Raw genomic sequence first — 22,371 nt, forward strand, 5'->3', positions numbered from 1 at the left:
CACACATCTCAACAGCCTACACCCCAAAATACAATTCACTATGGAAATAGAAGCCAACAACCAACTTCCCTTCCTTGACGTCCTAATCTACAAAAAACCTGATGGCTCCCTAGGACACACTATCTACCGGAAAAAAACACACACCAACCGCTACTTACATGCACAATCACACCACCACCCTGCACAAATAAACTCCGTAGCCAAGACTCTCATCTCCAGAACCAAACGCCTGGCTGACAAAGACCACTTGACAACTGAGTTACAGAATCTCTCAAATGTGTTAATTGCCAATGGATACCAGCAAAACAGGGTTACGAAGCTAATCCAAAAAGAAACACCCCCCAAAAACCAAGACACAGAAGAAAACAATGGCATGGCCCTCCTTCCTTATATCAAGGGCACTACAGATAAAATTAGCAAAGTCCTCCATAAACACAATATCAAAACAGCCTTTTGCACCAACCAAAAAATAGCCAATATCCTCAGAAACCCCAAGGATAAAATCCAGTTGGAAAACCAAGGGGTCTATGAAATACCCTGCAAAGTCTGCCCAGCCACGTACATTGGACAAACAAACAGACGAATAAATGCACGTATCGCAGAACACAAGAATGCCGTCAAAAAAGAAGAAAAAACTTCCTCTCTTTTCCAACACATGAAAGAAACAGGACACGAAATTAATTTTGCAGATTCCAAATTGCTCTTTAACATGGAACATCACCACAAGAGAATAATCATGGAAGCCATCGAGATAGAGAAACACCCTCACAACATGAACAAGCGTGACGACACATCCCGCTTGCCAGACATCTGGAAATTAGCCCTCCCCACAAAAACTGACACCAGATCCAGAGGCACACAGAACGCCATCACCAATCAACCACACCAGACCCAAACCCAGACCCTCTCCACAGATAAATTACAGACACCATCCAGTAGCCAAACCATGGTGGCACCTCCGGATGCTGCACCCCCCTGCAATCCCTACACAGATCTGACTGACACAGACCACAAAACCACAACTCGCCCCTATACACGAAGCCAAGCCAGAGCACAACTAAGTGCAGTACAGCCATCTTCTCAGAAAAACTCTTCACAAAGTTCAAGAGGTCAAGACACTAAGGCTTTAGCAACTAATCCACACCTAATGACCCACCTAAGTGGTACTCAGGATATCACTCAAGAAATCACTCAAGATATCCCTCAAGTAATTAAGGAACAAAAGAAGAAAAGGCACACTAGCCTGGGAACTTCCTCTCTGCCCAGAACATTGGAGGCTATACACCACACCTCCTCAACAGTATTTATAGGAACTCAAACACTGAGATCCTGCTCTGTTCCAGTAACAAGAAGCCGAAAGCACCAGCCTGAAGATGACAAGTGAGACCTCGTCGAAACGTCGCCTAGACACCCCAACTTTTACACGGGAAGACACCCGAGGACACCAAAACCTGCATTCCTGTACCCGTGAAAATCTACGAAAGCATATATATATATATATATATATATAGTCCATAAGAATCCAAAAAAAAAAAGCTAAGTCTAAAAGAAGGGTTAGGAACATCAGACGAGTGGAAGAGCACAAAAGGCTAGTATATATAAGACCACAGCTATTAGTCTCCAGAGCACTCTAATACGAGTGCTCATTATACAGTGGTACCTTAGTTCTCAAACTTAATTGATTCCGGAAGTCTGTTCCAAAACCAAGGTGTTCCAAAACAAAGGTGCACTTTCCCATAGAAAGTAATGCAAAACGGATTAATCCGTTCCAGACTTTTAAAAACAACCCCTAAAACAGCAATTTAACATGAATTTTACTATCTAACAAGACCGTTGATCCATAAAATGAAAGCCATAGACAATGTTCTGTACTATGAAATAAGACAGTATTGTATATGATAAAAATAAAAATTAAAACAATTTCCTACCTGCACTGATGATAGTCATTGGGGGGGGGGTATCCATTTCCACAGTCAATCAAACAAACAAACAAACAAACAAACAAACAAAAAACGAACAACAAGCCACAGGTATGAATGTCTCTATAATAAAAGACACGGGGGAAGCACATGCTCTCTTGTTCCTATTTGCCCAGAGTCCCAGGGGCATTGCCTCTCCAGATAGGCAATCTTCCTGTATCGGCCTTCAAGGACAGGGTGAGGGGAGGGCATGACATCGAGCCCAAGTCCTCTGGTGCTTAGGCACTTCGAGTTTAGCTAGATATGCCATCAGGGAGGCAGAGTACCTGGAGGATTCATTGGCAATAAAAGTTGGGGTCCTGGCTAGATCCAACTGGCGCTCAGGCATTCCTGAACAACCTCTCTGCTGCAGTAATTCATGCACAGCAAGTTGCACTTGCAGACCCTTGCCAAGTAGTGTGGTCTCTTGCAAACATTTTCCATAGTGTGGCCATTGCATGAGTTCATGAAAGCAGCCGGGTTTATTGCACAATTTTCTGCTTTCTCCCAGCTCTTGCCCTGTTGCATTTGTGAGCTTGGTAAGTTTTTGTTTGGTTTTTGCATTGTCTTTGTGAGCTGGTGCTTAAAGAATTCCTTGGGTTTCTATTGGGTAATATTTGCATACTGCTGTGTAATATTTGCATACTCCGCTCTGTTGACTCAGCTGTTTTGAAAATTCCAAGGACCTTTTCCAAGGTGAGCTCACAATCTTCTAGCAAACTTCTCTTGATGCTGTTGTCTTTGATTCCAAATACTAGCTGGTCATCTAGGGTTGCCATATTCCCAAAAACTTTTGGGGGAACATCTCCCCCCAAAACCAAGTTGTTGGCCCACTGAGAGATGCCCTTCTGATGATGCCCACAAGGGAGATGCCCTTCTGATGATGCCCACAAGGGAGAAGGCAAGCCATTTCCCTCCAAGCCTCTAAGGTGGCCCTGAGGACAATCTTTAAAAATGAATCTAACCATGATATGGTTCCCTATGTTTCTAAATTTTGAGGGATAGCAAAAGAAGCAGAATGGTTTTCCTGGACAAACCAGAAACCAATAATCTTCCCGGGCGCAATGTTCCTTCCCAATTCCCGGACTTATGGCAGCCCTATGCAGGACTCAGTTAACTCTCCTTAATGATGTGGATTGCTTAGTGGCCTGAGATCAGTCACAAAACTCTAAAGAAGTTCTCTCCCTGCAATTGCATTCTGAACATGCAGCATTCAAATGTTCAAATTCTATGTCCTTTTCAAGGTGTTTCTGAGAGGAAGTTATTTGTTTGTTTTGGTTTGTTCTTGTTTTTATTATGTATTTTGTTCTTTTATGCTGTGGAACGCCCTGAGATCTTCTGATGAAGGGCAATATACAAATTTACGGTAATAAATAACAAGAGACCATATAACACTGGTCCTGAAAGACCTACAGTGGCTCCCAGGACGTTTCCGAGCACAATTCAAAGTGTTGGTGCTGAGCTTGAAAGCCCTAAACAGCCTCGGTCCAGTATACCTGAAGGAGCGTCTCCACCCCCATCGTTCTACCCGGACACTGAGGTCCAGCTCCGAGGGCCTTCTGGCGGTTCCCTCATTGCGAGAAGCAAAGTTACAGGGAACCAGGCAGAGGGCCTTTTCGGTAGTGGCTCCCGCCCTGTGGAATGCCCTCCCACCAGATGTCAAGGAAATAGAAGACATCTGAAGGCAGCCCTGTTTAGGGAAGCTTTTAAAGTTTGATGTTTGATCGCGTTTTTAATATTCTGTTGGAAGCCGCCCAGAGTGGCTAGGGAAACCCAGCCAGATGGGTGGGGTATAAGTAATAAATTATTATTATTATTATTATTATTATTATTATTATTATTATTATTATTAACAACAGCAACAACACTCCAGTTCTAGTTTCATTTGTCTACATCTCGGCGGCAAGAAATCATGCTCTCTCTCTGAATACAGATTTAGGATGAACTCATTTTATTTTATATCTAAGCTTGCTTTCCCATTTAGCTTTATCGTTCTGCCCGAAGTTAAATTTTGCAACCTCCAAAATCTTTGCAGGGCTCCCAGGAGAAGTCTTACTCCAAAGAAGAAATCACATTTTTACGGCGCTTGTGACTGACATAGCAGTAACAATCTATAGGGCAGATTGAGGTGTGTTGTTTAAACAAACAAACAAACAAGCAAGCACTGGAGGCCCAGTTGATGGAGCTGACAAATATTGATCTACCGTGGTCGGCAGCAATGAAGAAGGCCTTGGTACATGACTTTGCTGCTGTCACAACGAATTAGCGACAACATTGTAAAGCTCTCTCTGTTTGCAAGCCTCCATCCCGTGACTCATCCAATCATTAAAAAGAAAAAATGATGTGCGGAACATCCTCAAAATAGCCAGGTCAAACATGCTCCTTTGCTATTTATAGAATGAAGTGCATACTCCGTGACGGAAGACTCCACAGTGTAGTAAAACTGAAGAACAGGACCTTCGCTTACAGAACTCGGTCTTTGGTAAGGGGTGGGCAGAGCTCCAAAATTCAAGTTATTAAAATAGCCTGTGAGGCTTTAAAATTCAGTCCCCTAACAATTAAAAGAAGCTAAGTAGTACAGTGGGGGTGAGAAAGGGGGTGATAAGTGTTCCAATATGGTTCTGTTGTCGGGAACACGTCTCACTTTCGGGGGGGGGGGGGGAATAAAAAAATTTGACATCTATTCTGTCTCCAGCCTACCCTGAAAAGTTGTGAGAATGCTATATCTATGCTGGAGAGAGGGCAAAATACCACCATGCTAAGAGCTTGACTTACAGAAATCCCTTCCTTACATTTTCTCATGTCTTAAAGCCAAAGTAGACGCAACATCAGTGAACAGAATCTACTGGGGTTTTGCTTTGTTTTAAATGTTAAGGGCAACAATAGCTGTAATGTCTTGTCCAGCTTTGGGGGGGGGGACAGCTTGAGGAAGGCGTTTTAATAAGGAAAACAGCATGAAAGAATTAACCCCCCCCCGCCCCATGCTAAGATCCCAATGCAAGTCCCCCCTCTATACACAGGTGCTATTGACACTTTACAGTTTAGCAAATCGTGGTGATCCTGTTCCTAGATCTCTGGCATCAAAGGTGCCTTGGAAGTAATCCAAATGTTATCTTTTCAAAGTTGCAGGAAATGGTTGGGAGTTGCCTGGGCTTTCGTGGTATTCCATAACAGTCCATACATTTCCCCCCTTTGTTGCACATTTTTGCCAGGTAGACTGTCTTTTCCAAAGGTAAAGGACCTCTGGAAGGTTAAGTCCAGTCAAAGGCGACTCTGGGGTCACAACGCTCATCTCTCAGGCCGAGGGAGCCGGCGTTGGTCCACAGACAGCTTTCCAGGTCATGTGGCCAGCATGACCAAGCCGCTTCTGGCGCAACGGGACACTATGACGGAAACCAGAGCACACAGAAACGCCGTTTACCTTCCTACCGCAGCGGTACTGCTAGGTTGGCAGGAGCTGGGACAGAGCAACAGGAGCTCACTCTGTTGCAGGGATTCAAACAACCAACCTTCTGATCAGCAAGCCCAAGAGGCTCAGTGGTTTGGACCACAGTGCCATCGGCGTCCCTTTTCCATAGGAAGCACCCCTATACCAAGTCAGATAATTGACCCATCTAGCTCAATATTGTCGACACTGGTTGGCAGTGTATCTCTAGAAATGTATCTTGTCCGGACAGGCAAAGGTTTGGGTGTGTGGCTTTCAGCAGTGGGAGGAAAAGACCACAGGTGAGGCAGAAGGACTTAGTCTTAGAGGCTGGAAAGATAGGCATCTGACTTTCAGCCCTAAGGGGGATTCTCTGCATATCACTCTTCCTCTAGTCTTGCAACCCACATCAATCTGTCTCGTGACCAAAACATCAGAAGTGAGCTAGGGACAAGAACGGCCAACTCCAGTCCAAATGTCTTGGGTGGTTGAGGCATGGAAGCTTCAGGAACTCCCTGTGTGCTAATACTTTTTTATTTGCAGATGTTTGGGTCTTCCCAATCCCTTGTGACCCTGCAAGACTATCCAGTGAAGATACTGCAAGCTGCCAAGCCAAGCCCAACTGTTTGGAGTGAATCTCTGGCCTTGTGCACCACACGCCTCTGACGCAAGCTTTTGCAAAAACAAACAACCGCTTCGATTGATAAAGAGCCCGATCAATTGTTTTCCCTTCCTGAGCAATTTGTGGTGGGTGCGCTTCTGTTCGTTTGGGCCGCTGGCAGCTAACGAGAGGCAGCTTAGTCTGTGTTTACAGTCAAGAAAGGCGAGCGCGCTGGCAGGCAAGGCCCAAGTGGTGTGGCATTTACAGTCAATACTCACAGGAGGCAGAAAGGAGAGATAAGGAGCAGAGGCCTTGCACTGCAACGCCAAAGTGTATAAAACCAACGGCTCCGTTGCAGAGAGGGGGGGGGGAGGTGGAAGATGATTTATTTGGCAAAGGATATGGGCAAGAGAGCTTGACTGAGCAAGGAAGTGTATTGTGGCAGCCAGCAATGGCTGAGAAAGTGCGCTGCTTTTTCATAAAAGATTAGCCTTTTCTGAAACTCTGCACATGTTAAGATTGTTTGCATTTTTAAAAATGGAAACAATTGAACTCGTTTTCTTTTTGGAGGGGGTCGGATTGGGAATGTCCTTAAGTGCTAAGCTGCGCATGGGTGCTGTAATGCGGGACAAAAAGAAGGTTTGCTTTCCTTCTCCATATGCAGGAAAAACAAGGTTTTTAATGAAATAGTCAAGGAAAAGCGCATGTGAAAACCCCGGGATTGTTGCCCCGCGTCAGTGTCAAGAAAGCCCTGCAGGCACAGAGGATTTTCCTTGGAGATCCGTTGAAGACAAGTCCTTGCCATGAAGCCACTCGCAGAAGAAGCTGTAGAGCAATACATTCAGAATAAGGTAAGGGACATTGTGTGTGATGTATTGAAGTTCTCACCCTGTGGCTCTTCTGTTTTGGAAAGGTTCGGCATTCTGTTTTCATGTTTATGAGGCACAACCAGTGTGTTTTTTTCAGCGGGGGGCATGCAGGGGTACACACACCCCTAAACATTTTGTGAATCTAAGTTTGGCCTCATTGAGGGGCAGTATTTCAATATGAGTAGGAAAATTAGAGGACCCCTAAACATTTTTTAATAGGGGAGAAAAGGCACTGGGTAGAACTCTCCAGGTAAAGTACCAACTGAATGAAATTTTGGGAAGGATCAACAAACTCTAACCTGGGAATGTCTCCTGCTCTGAAGTACCCAATCTTGGATCTGCAGTAAAACCATTATGAACAAATGCAAGAGGATCTGTGGTAGTTTTTAGTCTGTCTGCTGGAGCCAAACAGGGCAGATGCTCTCTATGGAGAGATACGAATGGTTAGAATAATTTGGTGGGGGGTTCCTTCAAATTTTCTTAACTGTGGGAAGCCTTTCTTCATTAACTTGCCTGCAGAGGCAGGATTTTAACGTGGAAAAAGGCAGAGTGAAAAGGGTTCGGCCCCTTCCAGAAGCCCTGCAGATCCAAGACACCTTCCGTCCACAGCTGCACTTACTTTTTCAAAACACGTGGGAAATATTGTGCTGTCGTGTCTAATTTGGCCCTGATTTTTTCAGTGACTACTCAGCTGCCTCCCATTCTTTCTCATGTTTTCGTTTGTGTTTTCCCCCACCTTCTGATTTCTTGATTTCTTGATGCACACCTTGTTCTTCTTGTTTTTTATATAGTCACACAATAAATCTAATTGACTTTGACCCTACCCATGATATAATTAAGTATAGTCAACACAATGTAATAAGGGATTATCAACAAACAAAACTTCGCCCCAGTGAGAAGACACCTCTTGAGAAGGAAGGAACATGGTTCTTGTTGGGTTTTTTACAAAAATCCCCACCCTGAATTGGAGGGCAGCAGCCAACTAGAGTATATTAAAAACAGGTCTGAAAAGCACAGATTATCCTACAGTTCATAGATGCCAAAAATTTGATATATAGGGCAATAAAGAGAAATTTGATATATAGGGCAATAAAGTTGTGAAGCATCTTAATGCCTAAAAATTGATGTGAACTGCCGTGAGATCTACAGATGAAGGGTGGTATACAAATTCAAAATAATAATAATAATAATAATAATAATAATAATAATAATAATAATAATAATCTCATTGCAGCTGACACTTTCATGGGCAAAAGTCTGCTTTCTCAGGTGCATGAAGCGTAACCTAAGTGTATAAACCTTGAGGGGAAAGGGGGGGTGTCAATTTTTGGTTTCCTTTTTACAAAAGGCCAAGCAGTTCAAGTGATAGCTTTAGATGCTTCACAGTACAATGAAGAACACAAATGAATTCAAAGATCCAGCCAAGTAAATGTAAGATCCAGTAAATTTGGGTGTAAGTACTCATAACTGAAGACAGGAGTGCCTGGTGTGCTCTGGTCCAGGGGTCAGGAAGAGTCGGACACGACTAAACAACAACTCAGAATTAAGCATAGGAAGCTCCACCCTGTAAATAATACCTAAAGGGGGACAACCCTTTAGATATTTCCCCAACCCAGAAGATTTGGGGAGGGGAGGCAAGTTCCGTTCTACAAACAGAATCCTTCCACTAGCAGAACTACTGAACTGGACACCTTCCTCTGAACTGGAATTCCCGTGCCATTTGCGTCCAGACTCACATACATGTGTACCTGCACACACAGCAAGGTTCATGTCAATGATATGCTTTCTAGAAGGTCTGTGGTTCAGGAGCTTTGTTTGGTTAAGCTGTGGACTAGATGCCCCTTGGGGGTCCCTTCCGGCAGTCGCGGAGGAAGGGGCTTTGGTACCTGGGGGCATCCCAATGGAGTGGCGCCAGCCCGAGCAAGCATCCCAAGGGGGAGGCGCCTGCCCGCAGCGACGTCACCCCCCCCCCCCGGCTGGCACCCGGAGCAGACCGCCCTCCCCACCCCCTTCCTCCACCACTGCCTTCCGGGTCTACAATTCTCTGATTCTATACAGTCTGGAGTCCGAAATAATATAGTAGGAATGTTGGGTTTTGTCTGCAGGTGGACCTGAGGCACCGAGCAGTGGCCAAAACTGTGGATGAAGTGCAAAAAATCATACAACGGCTTACCAACGAAATTAGCAACAAGGATTCTCGTTTCCAGGCGATTTCTAACTCTGGGATTCACAACGAAAACATGAAGGTAAGCGTGCATGGGGTCTTTGGCTTGAACCAGGCCTTCTCTGTTGTGCCGCCTGCCCTGTGGAAAGCCCTCCCATCAGATGCCAAGGAAATAAACAACTATCTGACTTAGAAGAAATCTGAAGGCAGCCCTGTTTAGGGAAGTTTTTAATGACAGTTGTTTTAATGTGTGTATCTGAAGAAGTGTGCATGCACACGAAAGCTCATACCAAGAACTAACTTAGTTGGTCTTTAAGGTGCTACTGGAAGGAATTTTTTTTGTTTTGACTATGGCAGACCAACACAGCTACCTATCTGTAGTTGTTTTAATGTATTTTTAATATTTTGTTGGAAGCTGCCCTGAGTGGCTGGGGAAACGCAGCCAGATGGGTGGGTAATAAATAATTTATTTATTTATTATTATTATTATTAGTAGTAGTAGTAGTAGTAGTGCACTGAGTCCACAAGCGGTTCTGGACCCTCCTCCTCATGGGAGCACCATCTGTCCATTATAGACTGCAGGATTAAAGCCACAGCTGGTGCCTCTGGCTCCTTGCTCTGAACTACAGTTCTGCAACCTTTAAAGGACAGTGTAAGGTCTGGGTTGTGTGGGAAGCAGTTTGTGGGCAACCAGGAGTCGTGGAATGAAGGCGTAATTCAGAACCAAAGGGCAAGCCAGAAGGCAGGACTGATGCACAACCAAAAGATGCAGGAAGAGGCTGGAACTCAGGGTGATTTCATTGTTTCCGGTTCATAACCTCAATACCCCCTGAATGGGCTTCTATTACCACTCGTATTCAGCCATCAGTTACAATCAGAGGCATACTTCCTTGCAATTATTAAAATTATGCAGACCTTTTTAACGTTATTAGAACGGCATTAGATAGATCGTTCTAAAACGTCACAGGGCAGACTGTTAATTTCAAACATTCCTTCCCTTGTTTTTGCCTGTCAAAATCCAGTTTCCCGGCTGCCACTTCCTGGTTGCTCTGCAGCGCCCTCTGGTGTCACATTTCAACGACGCATTATTAACGTTACAAGCAAAACGTAACATGCCCATCTATCTACGTTAGGAAAATCATTCCTTAACCCTTCCTTAATGTTATAAACCGTGAGCGTAGATCTGCCCTGGGTGTACCATAATGCCAGTGGAAACTGATTGAAGAGAATGGATGGTACCACTGGTGATACACAGGTGAGAAAGTATGAGCTTCTGAAAAGAGTGAAGGAGATAGACTACAGGTGATGGTAACTTAGGTCTGAGGCTGCAGTCCTCCTTAGCTGGGTGTATGAATTCAGTAAGACGGAGCAGATAAGGTCAGTAGGAGCAGATATGGTCAGGAGTCTGCTGCTCACAACAGATGCTACCTGGGAGCCTCCTTGCATGTTGGTTATTTGTTGTCCAGACCCTTCCAGGTCTCGCTATTTCAGAGGCTGTAATAAAATACGACCTCCCCCGTCTCCCATGTCCAGATGCTGGGGAGTGCACAAAAACATCCGTGTTTTGTCAGTTTCTGCCACTGCATAGCAGTGATGTGATTCTAGGCTGGTCATTTTCTTCTAAGGGATGTTGTGGAGCATGGCAAGCTTTTGTGCAAGGTCGGGAGATGTGGAGAGGGTGGTCTTCAATATTCCTTCTACCTTGGCAATTCCATGATTTGATAAAGGTTCTCATTCTATTTAGTAAGTAAAACCCCTAAAACATCAACCCTTTGTAAAGGAAGTTTTTTAATAACTCTTGCAAGCATCCGCAGAAAGGCACAGTTTCATATTTAATGATTGGAAGGCAGGCTGTAGGGAGAAAATGTTTCATTTCTGCAAATCAGCAATGGTTCTTGTCAACTGACTAAATAGCTATAGCTGAAGAGCTAAACTTTTTTTGAGAGAAACTTGCCTTCGTATTTTTTAAAATTTAATGTATTTGAATCCCACTTTCCCCCCAAAATGCTCAAAGCGGTGTACATAGTTCTTACCATTAGTAACCTTAGGTAAAGGTAAAGGGACCTCTCACCATTAGGTCCGGTCGTGGCCGACTGGGGTTGCGGCGCTCATCTCGCTTTATTGGCCAAGGGAGCCGGCGTACAGCTTCCGGGTCATGTGGGCAGCAGGACTAAGCCACTTCTGGCGAACCAGAGCAGCGCACGGAAACGCCGTTTACCTTCCCGCTGGAGCGGTACCTACTTATCTACTTGCACTTTGATGTGCTTTCGAACTGCTAGGTTGGCAGGAGCAGAGACCGAGCAACGGGAGCTCACTCCGTCGTGGGGATTCGAACCGCCAACCTTCTGATCGGCAAGCCCTAGGCTCTGTGGTTTAACCCACAGCGCCACCCGCGTCCCTTAGTAACCTTACAGCTAAGTTAACTCCAGGTGAATGCTTAGCGGGAGGGTGCAGCAAATGGTGATATCCAGGTAACACTTTAATTGACATGCACCCGTGAGAAGGGGCTGAACCTGCAGACTCAGAATGGTGGGGGTTCGGGCTTATTAGACATCAGGCAGGCTGGTTCAGACTACTGAAACCCTAGCAACATGTGAGTACTGATGATCATCATTCCCAGCCCCAGGGATCAATATGGGAAGCCGAAAATCCCAGGGACCATAGTTCTCCTTTGAACTGCCCTTTCTACATTCCTGGCTTGGGGCTAGGCTAGTTTGACATTAACCAGCAGCCTTAGAGGTCGCTGGCAGGGTCACCCTTGAGATGACTTGTGGAAATTGGGAAACTCATCAGGTCTTGGCTAGGTGGCAAGCTGTGGGGCGGGGGGAGAGAGAGGGAACGAAATGTCCCCACAAGTCTCCAGACCCTGTGGCAAGGTGAGGGGGAAGCCAACGAATGGTGGCACCATTTCTCCCTCACTTTTTCCTCATTCCAGTTCTCGGAGGCAGATACCTGTTTTCAGAAACGGCACTTTCAGCAAGGGGACACCGCATTTTAGTAGACTGGAGAAGGTTGTGAGGCTGCCACCACAAGCTGTTTTTCAGCATTGCAAAGCCTGCGGAGATGACTGCAGTTCCTGCTCTCTCGCTCTCTCTGCCCTGGGTCTCCCACTCACCTCTCTTGCAGGCAGATAAGGTAGAAAGAGACCGAACTGACATAGCAAGCAGAGACCACACAAGGGAAGAAAGTAGCTCAATGCCGTGTTTCCCTTGTTTCCCGAAGGATTGGACAAGGTGTGCTTCAGAGTGTTTTGAAGAAGTTCCATCTCCAGGCTGCAAAGTGGGCATCTCTTTGGATTTCACCCTGCCTAGTGATTTGCATTAACACCAGCTGCGTTTTTAGTTAGCCAACTAACCGCCTTTTACTGCCTTTCTTCTGTCTACTTCTTTCCTTGCTGCCTCTCAGGATCAGCCAGCCTTACTGGCCAAGTGGTCAGCTCTGCTTCAGGGGAAGAGCCCTTTCCACCCGTCTATCCAGGTACAAACACCTTGCAGAGGTTCCCTCCAGGTCCCCTCATGTCTGCTTCCTCCCTTGATCACCACCACGCTCACTCCACCAACTACCCTAACTCACCTCTTCCCTAGCCAAGCCCTCCCAAAATGTATGAAAGCACAAAGTCATGCTTTTAAGTCACCTGCTGCCTGAGAAGTCTCACCTGAAGAAGGGGGCTTCACATTTTGTGGGCCTGCACATTTTGCTTGACATGTTATAGTCCCTGGGCTTTACGTACCACAGAATTTGTCATCCCCACTAAAGCCACGTGGGACTTCTTTGCAATGGCACATGAACAATACATTCCATCTGTACTTATGCCTTGTAATTCCTTTCTGAGGAACCCCATCCTTGTTTTATTCAGACCTCTGCTGTTGTTTAAAATGGCCGCTTTTCTTCCTTTTCAGTGTCCCTCCCTTTTCACTGTGCTCAGACTTCCCCAAGGATGTTAAGCCCTCAAATATTCCATAGTACTTTACTCAAACACCTTCTGTTGTTTCAAACCACCATTTCTGTTATGTACTGAAGTTCTCACCCTGGGCCAGCAGGGGGATACTGTCGATAGTTTTCACTCAGGTCCACATATGCAAATAAGGGACTGAAAGTGACGTTCAGTGATTGGGTAGTTACAGAAAGTGGTTACAGTTGTGTTGTAGTGGAGCTCTGTATAAGCAGGCTGGCTGAACCCTTCAGTTCAGTCCTGTTCTGGCCTGTGAATAAGCAAGAGCTGTTTGAAGAATCGCTGTGTCGTCTGATATGTTCACCCACAACTTAACAATTTCCCTCTCAGTTCACTCAATCCCTGCTTTAATTAAAACTCTTCTGTTGTTTTAGACTGCCTCTTTTCCCCTCTCAGTGTTGCCTGCTCCTCACTCCTCCGCCGGGGCCATTGCTGTTGTGCAACCTGCCTTCACTTTTGCTTCCGTATCCCAACCTGACGTCATGCAAATCCAGGATAGTGATACGGCACTACCAATTTTCCAGTGAGGATTGCTTGATGGCATTCTTACATTATTATTATAGAGAGAGAGAGATCATTTCCTCACTGTTAGCAGATGTAGTGAAGTAACCAAGGCTCCAGTACTAAACATATATACTTCTGAGTAAGCATGCTTAGGGTTGCATTCAGCTGTGAATCAGGAAGCCTCTAATTCAGATCTGACCCATGGAAGTGTGGACAAGCCCAAAGTCTGTTCTAGTTTCCTGGCCATCCTAGCCATTTCCTGTTCCAACCTTTCTGAATCTGTCTAGGTCTTAACACCCGGCCAGTTCCTCATCACCGTCCCCTTGCTTGGCCTGTCTGGGTACAAAGAAGGCCAAGTACGGCATTGGCGCTACTACACGACGCATGGAGCCAAGCTCCTGTCCCCTGTCAGGGACCCGGAGGAGCTGCAGCAGTGGTTGGAAGTGGAGCAGTTCTCCAAGAGCCTCCAGCAGTGGCACGAGGCAGATGTGAACATCGAGGGCGACCTCGTGCCTGCCAAGGTCCTGGCCGTCTTCCGAGAACTTGTGGAGAAAGCGGTCGTATCTCTCAATCTCACAGGTGAGTTCACTGGGGCAGGTGCAAGAGGAAGTGGCTCAGGGGTTTTTGGTAGCACTTTCCCACTCGTGGCCTCCCCAAACCTCTAACAGGTACTTCTGCCAGGTCTACACCCACCCACCCACACCAGCAGTGTGGTCCTGGCCTAAATGACAGACCATACCACAAATCATCATCATCATCGTCACCACCACCATCATCATCATCTGCATTGTGACTTGCAGTGATTTTTAATGATCATAGTTTAGATCATATTTATTGTAATTAAGAGTGAATTTCTGTTTAATTATTATTTGCTGATGTTTTCAGAGTTAATTTTATTGCGTACTATTATATTCTAATAGATTGTTGAATATTAATTTCTTTTATATAAGCCATTCTGTTTAAAAGTTATATTTTGTTTTGCCTTTCTGTATTGGCCCAGATTATTGTAAGGGGCGTGTTCTTGATTGTTTATTTTGTTGCTGTAAACCACTTTGTGCAAGTAAATATAAAAAGGCGGTATAGAAATTAAAAGCGAAATGAAATTGAACTGCCTTTGTGACTATAGATACAGACTGGCAGAAGCATACTGTCCTAAGGGATTTTTTTTTGGGGGGGTGAGCGCTGCTAAACCCAAGAAATTAATGAATGTCAGAATCCAGCTAATATTGGGCATAGGAAGAGGAAATGCCAGCTGCAGAATTGTGCCAGGGGAGGAATCTGCTGCAGTCCGGTTTCTGCTGACTAATCCCCTTTGGATGCCCCCCCCAGAGCGAGTCAGCATTTTGGAAGGCTTCAGCTCGGTGGTCCATGTTGCTGTGGAGACATCCGACGTCCAGGTTGAGGTTGAGCTGGTTCCAGCGATTGAGATCCCAACTTGTTGGCCTCGGAAAATCAAGTGGCCCCGATGTTTCAAGCGCTGGCCTAGCCAGGAGAAAGTGCAATGCGTCAAGGTACCAGGCCAGGATGCGACCGTGATCTTGCAAAGAGGGGCATGTGGAGGGGTAAAGAGAGCAGGAGTTAGGCCAGGGGTGATCCCAGAGTGCGGTGCGCCACCCTGGTGTGACAGGAGAGGGTGTATTTCTCATCACTAAAATAGTCGGTGTGGCACGAGGAAATTTTTGTTCTGAAAGTGTGGCCCACAGTAAAATAAAATAAATGAGAACCAATGATTTAGGCCATAATGATTTGAACAGTTAAAACTAATATTCTGCTCTGGGGTTCGGAAGTAATGCTGCCCCAGCCATGGAGACGGAGCATAGCCACTATGGCCAGTAGCCTTCTATAGCCCCCTCCTTCATGAAATATATCTAGGTGGGCAGACCCATCAAGGGTCCCTATTTCCCAGGGCCATTCTGGATTTAGAGAAGCCCTCCTGGTTTCTGATTTGATCCCAGAATGTCCCGCTTTTCCTTAGGATGGCCCTATTTTCATTGGAGAAATGTTGGAGGGTATGGCGTTATCCAGCCCCCAAGGTGTCTGAAGGTAATCCTATATAGGGAAGGGTTAATTTTTTTTTAATGTTTTCTTATGTTTTTATATATTTTGGAAGCTGCCCAGAGTGGCTGGGGCAACACAACAAGATGTGTGGGGTATAAATAGTAAAATTATCCTTCTGGAATGGGACATCCCTATTTTCATCGGAGAAAGGTTGGAGGGTATGGGTTGGTGGCCATCACTACTATGGAGTGAGTTCCATACTTTAACTGTGCGCTGTGTGAAGAAGTGTTTTCTCTTATTTGTCCCGAACCTTCGAACTTCTCACTTCATTGGATTCCCACAAGCTCTCGTGTTAAGATGGGGAGACAGACTTTTCTCTGTCCTCTTTCTGTGTGCCAGGCCTGGAGACAGGAGGCTGGTGCCAACTGGCAGTGGAGACTTGCAGCACATCCCTGTAAGCAAGGGAAGAAAAACAGGAGTCATTTGCCAATCCTCTGCTTACTAGGGAGCGGTGGCCAATGTAAAACAACCCACAAAAGTATGAAGAGGGCACCATTTCTATTTAATGCCACTAGGCTGGGGGAAGAGTGTAACTTCCAGGTCCCTCTTGACCAGTTGCTTTTAAGACCCTCCCATCATCCCTAGCTGGCAGGACCAGTGGTCAGGGATGGTGGGAATTGTAGTCCAAAAACAGCTGGAGACCCAAGTTTGGGAAACACCAGTCTAGACAGTGTCTTCTCCCATATTTTCCCTTTCGACTGCTAAAAGATGCCTCATGTTTTGTTAATCTGGACCAGTTAAAAACTGTGGTGGCACGTGAAAGGCCGTTTACGTTCTCTTCTCCAGATATGCATCCAGCCTCCTCTCGCTGGAGAGTCCCCAAAGCACAAGCCTTAACACAGCTTCTAGATAGCCTGTTAATAATAATAAAAATAAAATTTATTTATACCCCAGCCAGAGCCAGGCTCAGTAAAATTACAATAAAAGCATAATGGGGGGGGGGGGGGACCAATTTAAAATACAGGTTAAAAAGCAGTTTAAAATGCAGCCTCATTTTAAAAGTAGCCCATAAATCAAAACCATAAGGGGAGGGAAACAAGGGTCAGAATGAGTCCACACCAAAGGCCAGGTGGAACAGCTCTGTCTTTCAGGCCCTGCGGAAAGATGTCAAGTCCCGCAGGGCCCTGGTCTCTTGTGACAGAGCGTTCCACCAAGTCGGGGCCAGTACTGAAAAGGCCCTGGCCCTAGTTGAGACCAATCTAACCACCTTGCAACTTGGGACCTCAAAAGTGTTGTCATTTGTGGGCCTTAAGGTCCTCTGCGGGGCATACCAGGAGAGGCGGTCCCGTAGGTAGGTATCCCATTGAAGGCAATGGGATAAGCATGTAAACGTTGCTTTTAATTTAAAGGTAAAGGTAAAGGTACCCCTGCCCGTACGGGCCAGTCGTGACCGACTCTGGGGTTGCACGCCCATCTTGCTTAAGAGGCCGGGGGCCAGCGCTGTCCGGAGACACTTCCGGGTCACGTGGCCAGTGTGACATCGCTGCTCTGGCGAGCCAGAGCCGCACACGGAAACGCCGTTTACCTTCCCGCTAGTAAGCGGTCCCTATTTGTCTACTTGCACTTTGGTGTGCTTTCGAACTGCTAGGTGGGCAGGAGCTGGGACCAAACAACGGGAGCTCACCCCACCACGGGGATTCGAACTGCCGACCATATGATCGGCAAGTCCTAGGCACTGAGGTTTTACCCACAGCACCACCCGCGTCCTACTTGCTTTTAATTTAGCACATTTTAATATGTTTTATTTGCATAATTCTGTGCCTTTCAATCTGTTTCAGAGTATTAGTAAGCATCCTGGACCCTTGGGATAAGTTGATGGATTGAAAGAGTGCAAAGGCTGCTCCTATGGAGCTGCTCAATGAATCTCTCAGCTGGGGGGGGCGCCCTCTGCCTTCTTCCCCCCCCCCCCCGTCTTTTCCTTCCCCAACTTGCTCTGCTTCTTTTCTGCAGTCTTTTGGCTTTGACCTCTTGGCCTCTTCCAACTACCACTGGTACCTGAGCTTCGCGAGAGCTGAGCACATCCTGATGCAGGGACTCGACGAGGACGGCGGTTGCCGCATGATGTGCTTCCGGGTTATGAGGCAGATGAAGGAAGATGTCTGGTGTGCAGGAAACAAGCCAGTCCTCACCGCCTTCCACCTGCAGGTGTGTGCGCCAGCCAGTGAGGCATTGGGAAGGGGGGAGAGATCTGTACCCCAAAACAAGAGGAGATGTTTTGGAAGACTGGCTACTTAACGCTTCTTCATTGCCTGTGGTTTGCTAAGGGATGGACAGAGCAGAAGGCAGCTGACCCTCTCTTCCCCACACCTCTGGCTCCATCCACCGTCGACCTCTGACAGAGTAGTCCCAACGGAATCTGACACTTGACAGAAAAAGGGGTTTCCACCCTTGAGCCGGGTCATTACTCTGACTGGATGCCATTATTAAGAAGGCCGTCTAATTCACTTGTGCTAGCAAGCCCCCATCTTCTCTCTCCTAGATGGGACACTTTCTGCAGACGCACACAGGGCCTGACATTACACGATAGGCTTGTGTGATGGAGACACCAGGTGTGGTGCTTCTAAACGTTCTGGTATGTTTCTAGGCTTTCAGTTATGGAAACAACTCCATATAAACGAAGATTTACTATGTAGGCCAGACACTAGCACTTGCCAGAGACCTGCTAGTGAGTTTCAGGGAAATCATTTTTGGCCAAGATGTTGTGTTTGTGATATTTGGGGGGTGGGAAATGGTCTTGCCCAGGCTTCCTCAATCTCGGCCCTCCAGATGTTTTGAGACTACAATTCCCATCATCCCTGACCACTGGTCCTGCTAGCTAGGGATCATGGGAGGTGTCGGCCAAAAACATCTGGAGGGCCGAGGTTGAGGAAGCCTGGTCTTGCCCTTTGTTTTTCTGGCAACCAGGCCCAAGTCAACCCCCCCAGGCTGTTGTTGTGTCCCCCCCCCGGTATACTAGAAACCCCAAATTCTCCTGGGTATCAGGGGTCCAACTTCAGCAACAAGTGCAGCCGGCAGAAGAAGATGCAGCTGGCAACTTACTTTTCATTCCAGAGCAACAGGGAGCTGCACTGAGAAAGCTGGAGCATTTCTAAACTACAGTGGCACCTTGGTTCCCAAACTTAATCCATTCCAGAAGTCCATTCCAAAACCAAAGCGTTCCGAAACCAAGGTGCGCTTTCCCTTAGAAAGTAATGCAGAACGGATTAATCCGTTCCAGACTTTAAAAAACAACCCCTAAAACAGCAATTTAACATGAATTTTACTATCTAACGAGACCATTGACCCATAAAATGAAAACAATAAACAATGTACTGCAGCCACACAGTCAGTCAATCAGTAGCTGAACTGGGTTCCATATAGTCACAAAAACAAAACATAAAGAGCCGCAAAATCAAAACCGCAAAATAAATAGCAAAAACAGACAGAACTCGGCGTAACGCTCAAAATGGCAGTGTGGCACTCAAAAGCATTCGCAAACTGGAACATTTACTTCTGGGTTTGCAGTGTTTGGGTTCCAAGTTGTTTGAGTACCAAGGCATTTGAGAAACAAAGTACCACTGTATTTACTTTTTAAAAAATATTATTTATTTGTTTGTTTGTTTATTTTTAATGTTGCAATACGTATATGAAATATTTACATAGTGATACATATACATTATATTTGTAAATTTGCATTTTCACATTTCATTATGTACCAACATTTATCCGTTTCTTTTTTTGCTGCTTATTTCTTGCCCTGTGTCTTCCCTCCACCCGTGCGTGACTTCCTTGTTATTATTTTGTAACTTTCTTATTGAGATAGTATTTTTGTATCTTAATAATTAAACATTTATTCTTATATATCTGCTTGACTTCACTTAACTTTGTACCACTGTATTGACTTCAAGCCTGGGAGCCTTCCCATGTAGACCATATCCCACCCCCCCCCCACCCCCGTACGTCCTGTGTTGCTGAATTCCATCTATTGGGCCTCATTTGTGTCTTCTGCAGATGGTGCTTTTCTGGACGTGCGAGAAGTACCCTCGCTCCAAGGACTGGTCCTGCTTCCGCAAAGGCTTCCTGCGGATGGTGCGCAAGTTGCACAAATGTGTGAGCCAGCACTTCCTGAAGCATTACTTCATCAAAGGCACCAACCTGCTGAAGTATGCCAACACCAACGACCTGGATATGGTAGCGGGCAAGTTGGCTGTCTTCTTGGAGAACCCTACGCTTCCTCTGGACTGAGAGAGATGGACAAGCAGACTCCTCAACCAGGTTTTGCCCTGTTCCTTAGTTCCTCCGTGTGGTGAGTAGTGAGGATAGAGGCAAACGGACCGGCATCTGGGAGCAAACTCTTCCGTCTTCTGCCTCTCCGCGATTAGTTTGCATAAGTCTCACCTTTTGGATCTGGAGCCAGCCAGCCTCCTTGGCAGAAACTCAGCCTGTGGAGAGTGGATGGGCAGAGTGCCGCCTCCTTCTACTTTGCACCTTCTCTAGGTGGGCTAAGCTGGAAAGCAGTTTGCCATATTTGGATCCAGAGTTTGCTTCTCCTGGTCAGCAAAATTGGGGTGAAGGATAAAGGACTGTTGTGCATTTATCAATGCGCTAAAAAGTTGGGGAGCATCTTGAAAAATCTGATGGGGTGGGTGGGTGTGTCTCAGAGTCCTAGATCTGTTGGTGAATGAACCTTACTTGTTGGTTGCTAAATACCTCCATTGCTTCTTTCGGTTTTCCTTCCTTCTTGCCCCCAAGGGTTACCTTCTCTTGTTTTGAGGAATAGCCAATGTCTGACTGCATGGACAGCAAGAAAGATATATAAATGAAAGGAGCACCATCATAAATGCATCTGGGCAATGCATGCAACTGGATCCAAGTCAGAAAGCCTGACATTTATGATCTTGTCTGGAAGCTAGTGGCATGCGTTGCTCGTTTGAGTTTGTGTTCGCAAAGAGCGCAATATCTGCCAAATGTAACATGGGATGGAGCCCTCAGGTGCGTGAATGAGAAGACAGGCTTCCCATGTTTGGTGCTGCCTTTGTTCCTGCCATGTTACCAGCTTTCCTGCAGTGGCATTCAGAAGTGGTCCTGATTGCGAAGGGATGCTTATTTTTCTGTGCAATGTTCAGGTTTTTTTTAACCAGAGACCCTTTAATGGTTCAATAGAGCGCATTCTAGAATAAAATGTTTTTACCTCAATTAGTTACACTTGTGGACAGCCAATGGCATGAATAAACAATGGTCAAGGTTTAACAAATATATACAGGACTCTCAACAGCTCAGGCTTTTTCTTACAGCCGGCATCCATCCATCCCCAACACTCTCCCACTGTCCCCATTGCATGAAGCTGTAGTCCGGCCAATCACTGAACTGCTTCCAATAGCAAAACAAATTTAAGTTACATGGTAAAATATCACATGGGACGGGTCGTTGAAAGCTGCTTCTAGACATAGTGCTTACATGTCTTTCAGGTGATGTAAATCTCCTCCACGTGCACAAGACACTTAAATGCAATTTTTGAATTTTGCTTAGAGTGCAAAAGTACACAAAGGCGGGCTTGAAATTAGAGTCAGAGGTGCTCAGTTTTTTTGTGAGGGGCATAGGAAAGTTTCTCTGGGTGGGTTTAAATGGTGGGGGGAATGTTACCTGGGTGGGTTTCTGTGGGTCAGCACGGTTTTTGGGGAAGGTTTGTGTGGGTGGGTTTGGTTTTTAGGGAAATGAGCCGTATCTCAAATCTTGAAACGGCTGGTGACTGCTCTGCTAGAGGGAGAGGAAAGGAGGCAAGGAGGACAAGAAGAAGATGTGTTTAGTTCAATGTGTTTAGGGCTTGTACCAGTGGGGATAATATCTAAAGGGTTTTGCCAAAGGCTTTGTAGAAAGGGGCTTTGAAAGGGGAGACAGCATCATGTGCGTAGAGTCGTACCTTGGAAGCCAAACGGAATCCGTTCTGGAAGTCCGCTCGACTTCCAAAATGTTCGACTTCCAAGGCGTAGCTTCCGATTGGCTGCAGGAACTTCCTGCAGCCAATTGGAAGCCACGGAAACCCCACCAGACGTTCAGCTTCCGAAAGAATGTTCGCAAATTGGAACACTCACTTCTGGGTTTGCGGCGTTTGGGAGCCAAACGTTTGACTGCTAAGGCGTTTGTCAACCAAGGTACGACTGTATTTTGAGAGGAAACATCAGGTACCAGAGACAGGATACAAATATCCCTCATTTCAGACCCAGTGTGACTCCAAAGTGGTTCTTATTCCTGAAAGTTTGATCTGGCAAACTCTCACACAGCATTATGTCTGGCAACCCTGTCAAAGTCGCCAAACATTGCGCTGCCTTCAGTAGCCACCAGATGGTGGCCGTGTCTTTGCATTCTTGGTGCCCTGGCAGAAAGCAAAACTCCTGCTACTGACGTCAAGTGATAAAATCACACACGGTACAAATATTGAAGTGCAATTTGAAAGGGAAGGGGTGTGCTAAAGGGGAAGCCGTGGCGAAGCCCCCCCCCCCCCCCCCAAACAACCAAAAGCTGGAAGGGAGAGCTTCAGGGCAGGACAAGGTCACCCAAATTAAGGCATGACTTGTATCAGAAGAACAGCTGAAGAAAGACTCCTTCAAAACAGTCACCGTTTCATGGAAAGAGCAGAAATGAGGGTCATGCCTGAGCTCTTGATCTGAACCGCTCTTTCAGACTCATCTGTCTATTTCAGTTATTAGGCCTCCTGGTTTGCTCACAAGGCCTCTTCCCAGATGCAACGGTACAGGAAGCATTGCACCCCAAGCGCCGTGACATATTAGCCTGGAAAGTGGGACTGGCACCATTTGGACCCAAGAGGAAGACTGCTCTGACGAACGTGGCTTCAGCTCACTCA

At 46.1% G+C, this 22,371-nt stretch overlaps 1 protein-coding gene across 4 annotated transcripts; it reads left to right on the forward strand.

Annotated features, from left to right (window-relative positions):
• The first annotated feature begins 5,563 nt into the window (after nt 1–5,563).
• Nucleotides 5,564–20,765, forward strand: MAB21L3 (mab-21 like 3). 4 transcript variants are annotated; one of them, XM_077921093.1, is made up of 9 exons: nt 5,564–5,684; nt 5,926–6,129; nt 6,648–6,834; nt 8,958–9,098; nt 12,422–12,493; nt 13,760–14,051; nt 14,802–14,983; nt 17,481–17,675; nt 19,521–20,765. In XM_077921093.1, exons 3-9 carry the CDS (start codon nt 6,787–6,789, stop codon nt 19,752–19,754), a joined length of 1,164 nt encoding a protein of 387 aa, XP_077777219.1. In that variant the 5' UTR covers nt 5,564–5,684; nt 5,926–6,129; nt 6,648–6,786; the 3' UTR covers nt 19,755–20,765. The 4 variants fall into 4 exon arrangements, with proteins under 4 accessions (XP_077777219.1, XP_077777220.1, XP_077777217.1 ...); XM_077921094.1 differs by lacking the exons at nt 5,564–5,684; nt 5,926–6,129 and adding an exon at nt 6,216–6,235; XM_077921091.1 differs by lacking the exons at nt 5,564–5,684; nt 5,926–6,129 and having other exon boundaries at nt 6,265–6,834.
• Nucleotides 20,766–22,371: the final 1,606 nt, after the last annotated feature.

Source organism: Podarcis muralis, chromosome 17, assembly GCF_964188315.1.
Source record: "Podarcis muralis chromosome 17, rPodMur119.hap1.1, whole genome shotgun sequence".
Taxonomy (NCBI): domain Eukaryota; kingdom Metazoa; phylum Chordata; class Lepidosauria; order Squamata; family Lacertidae; genus Podarcis; species Podarcis muralis.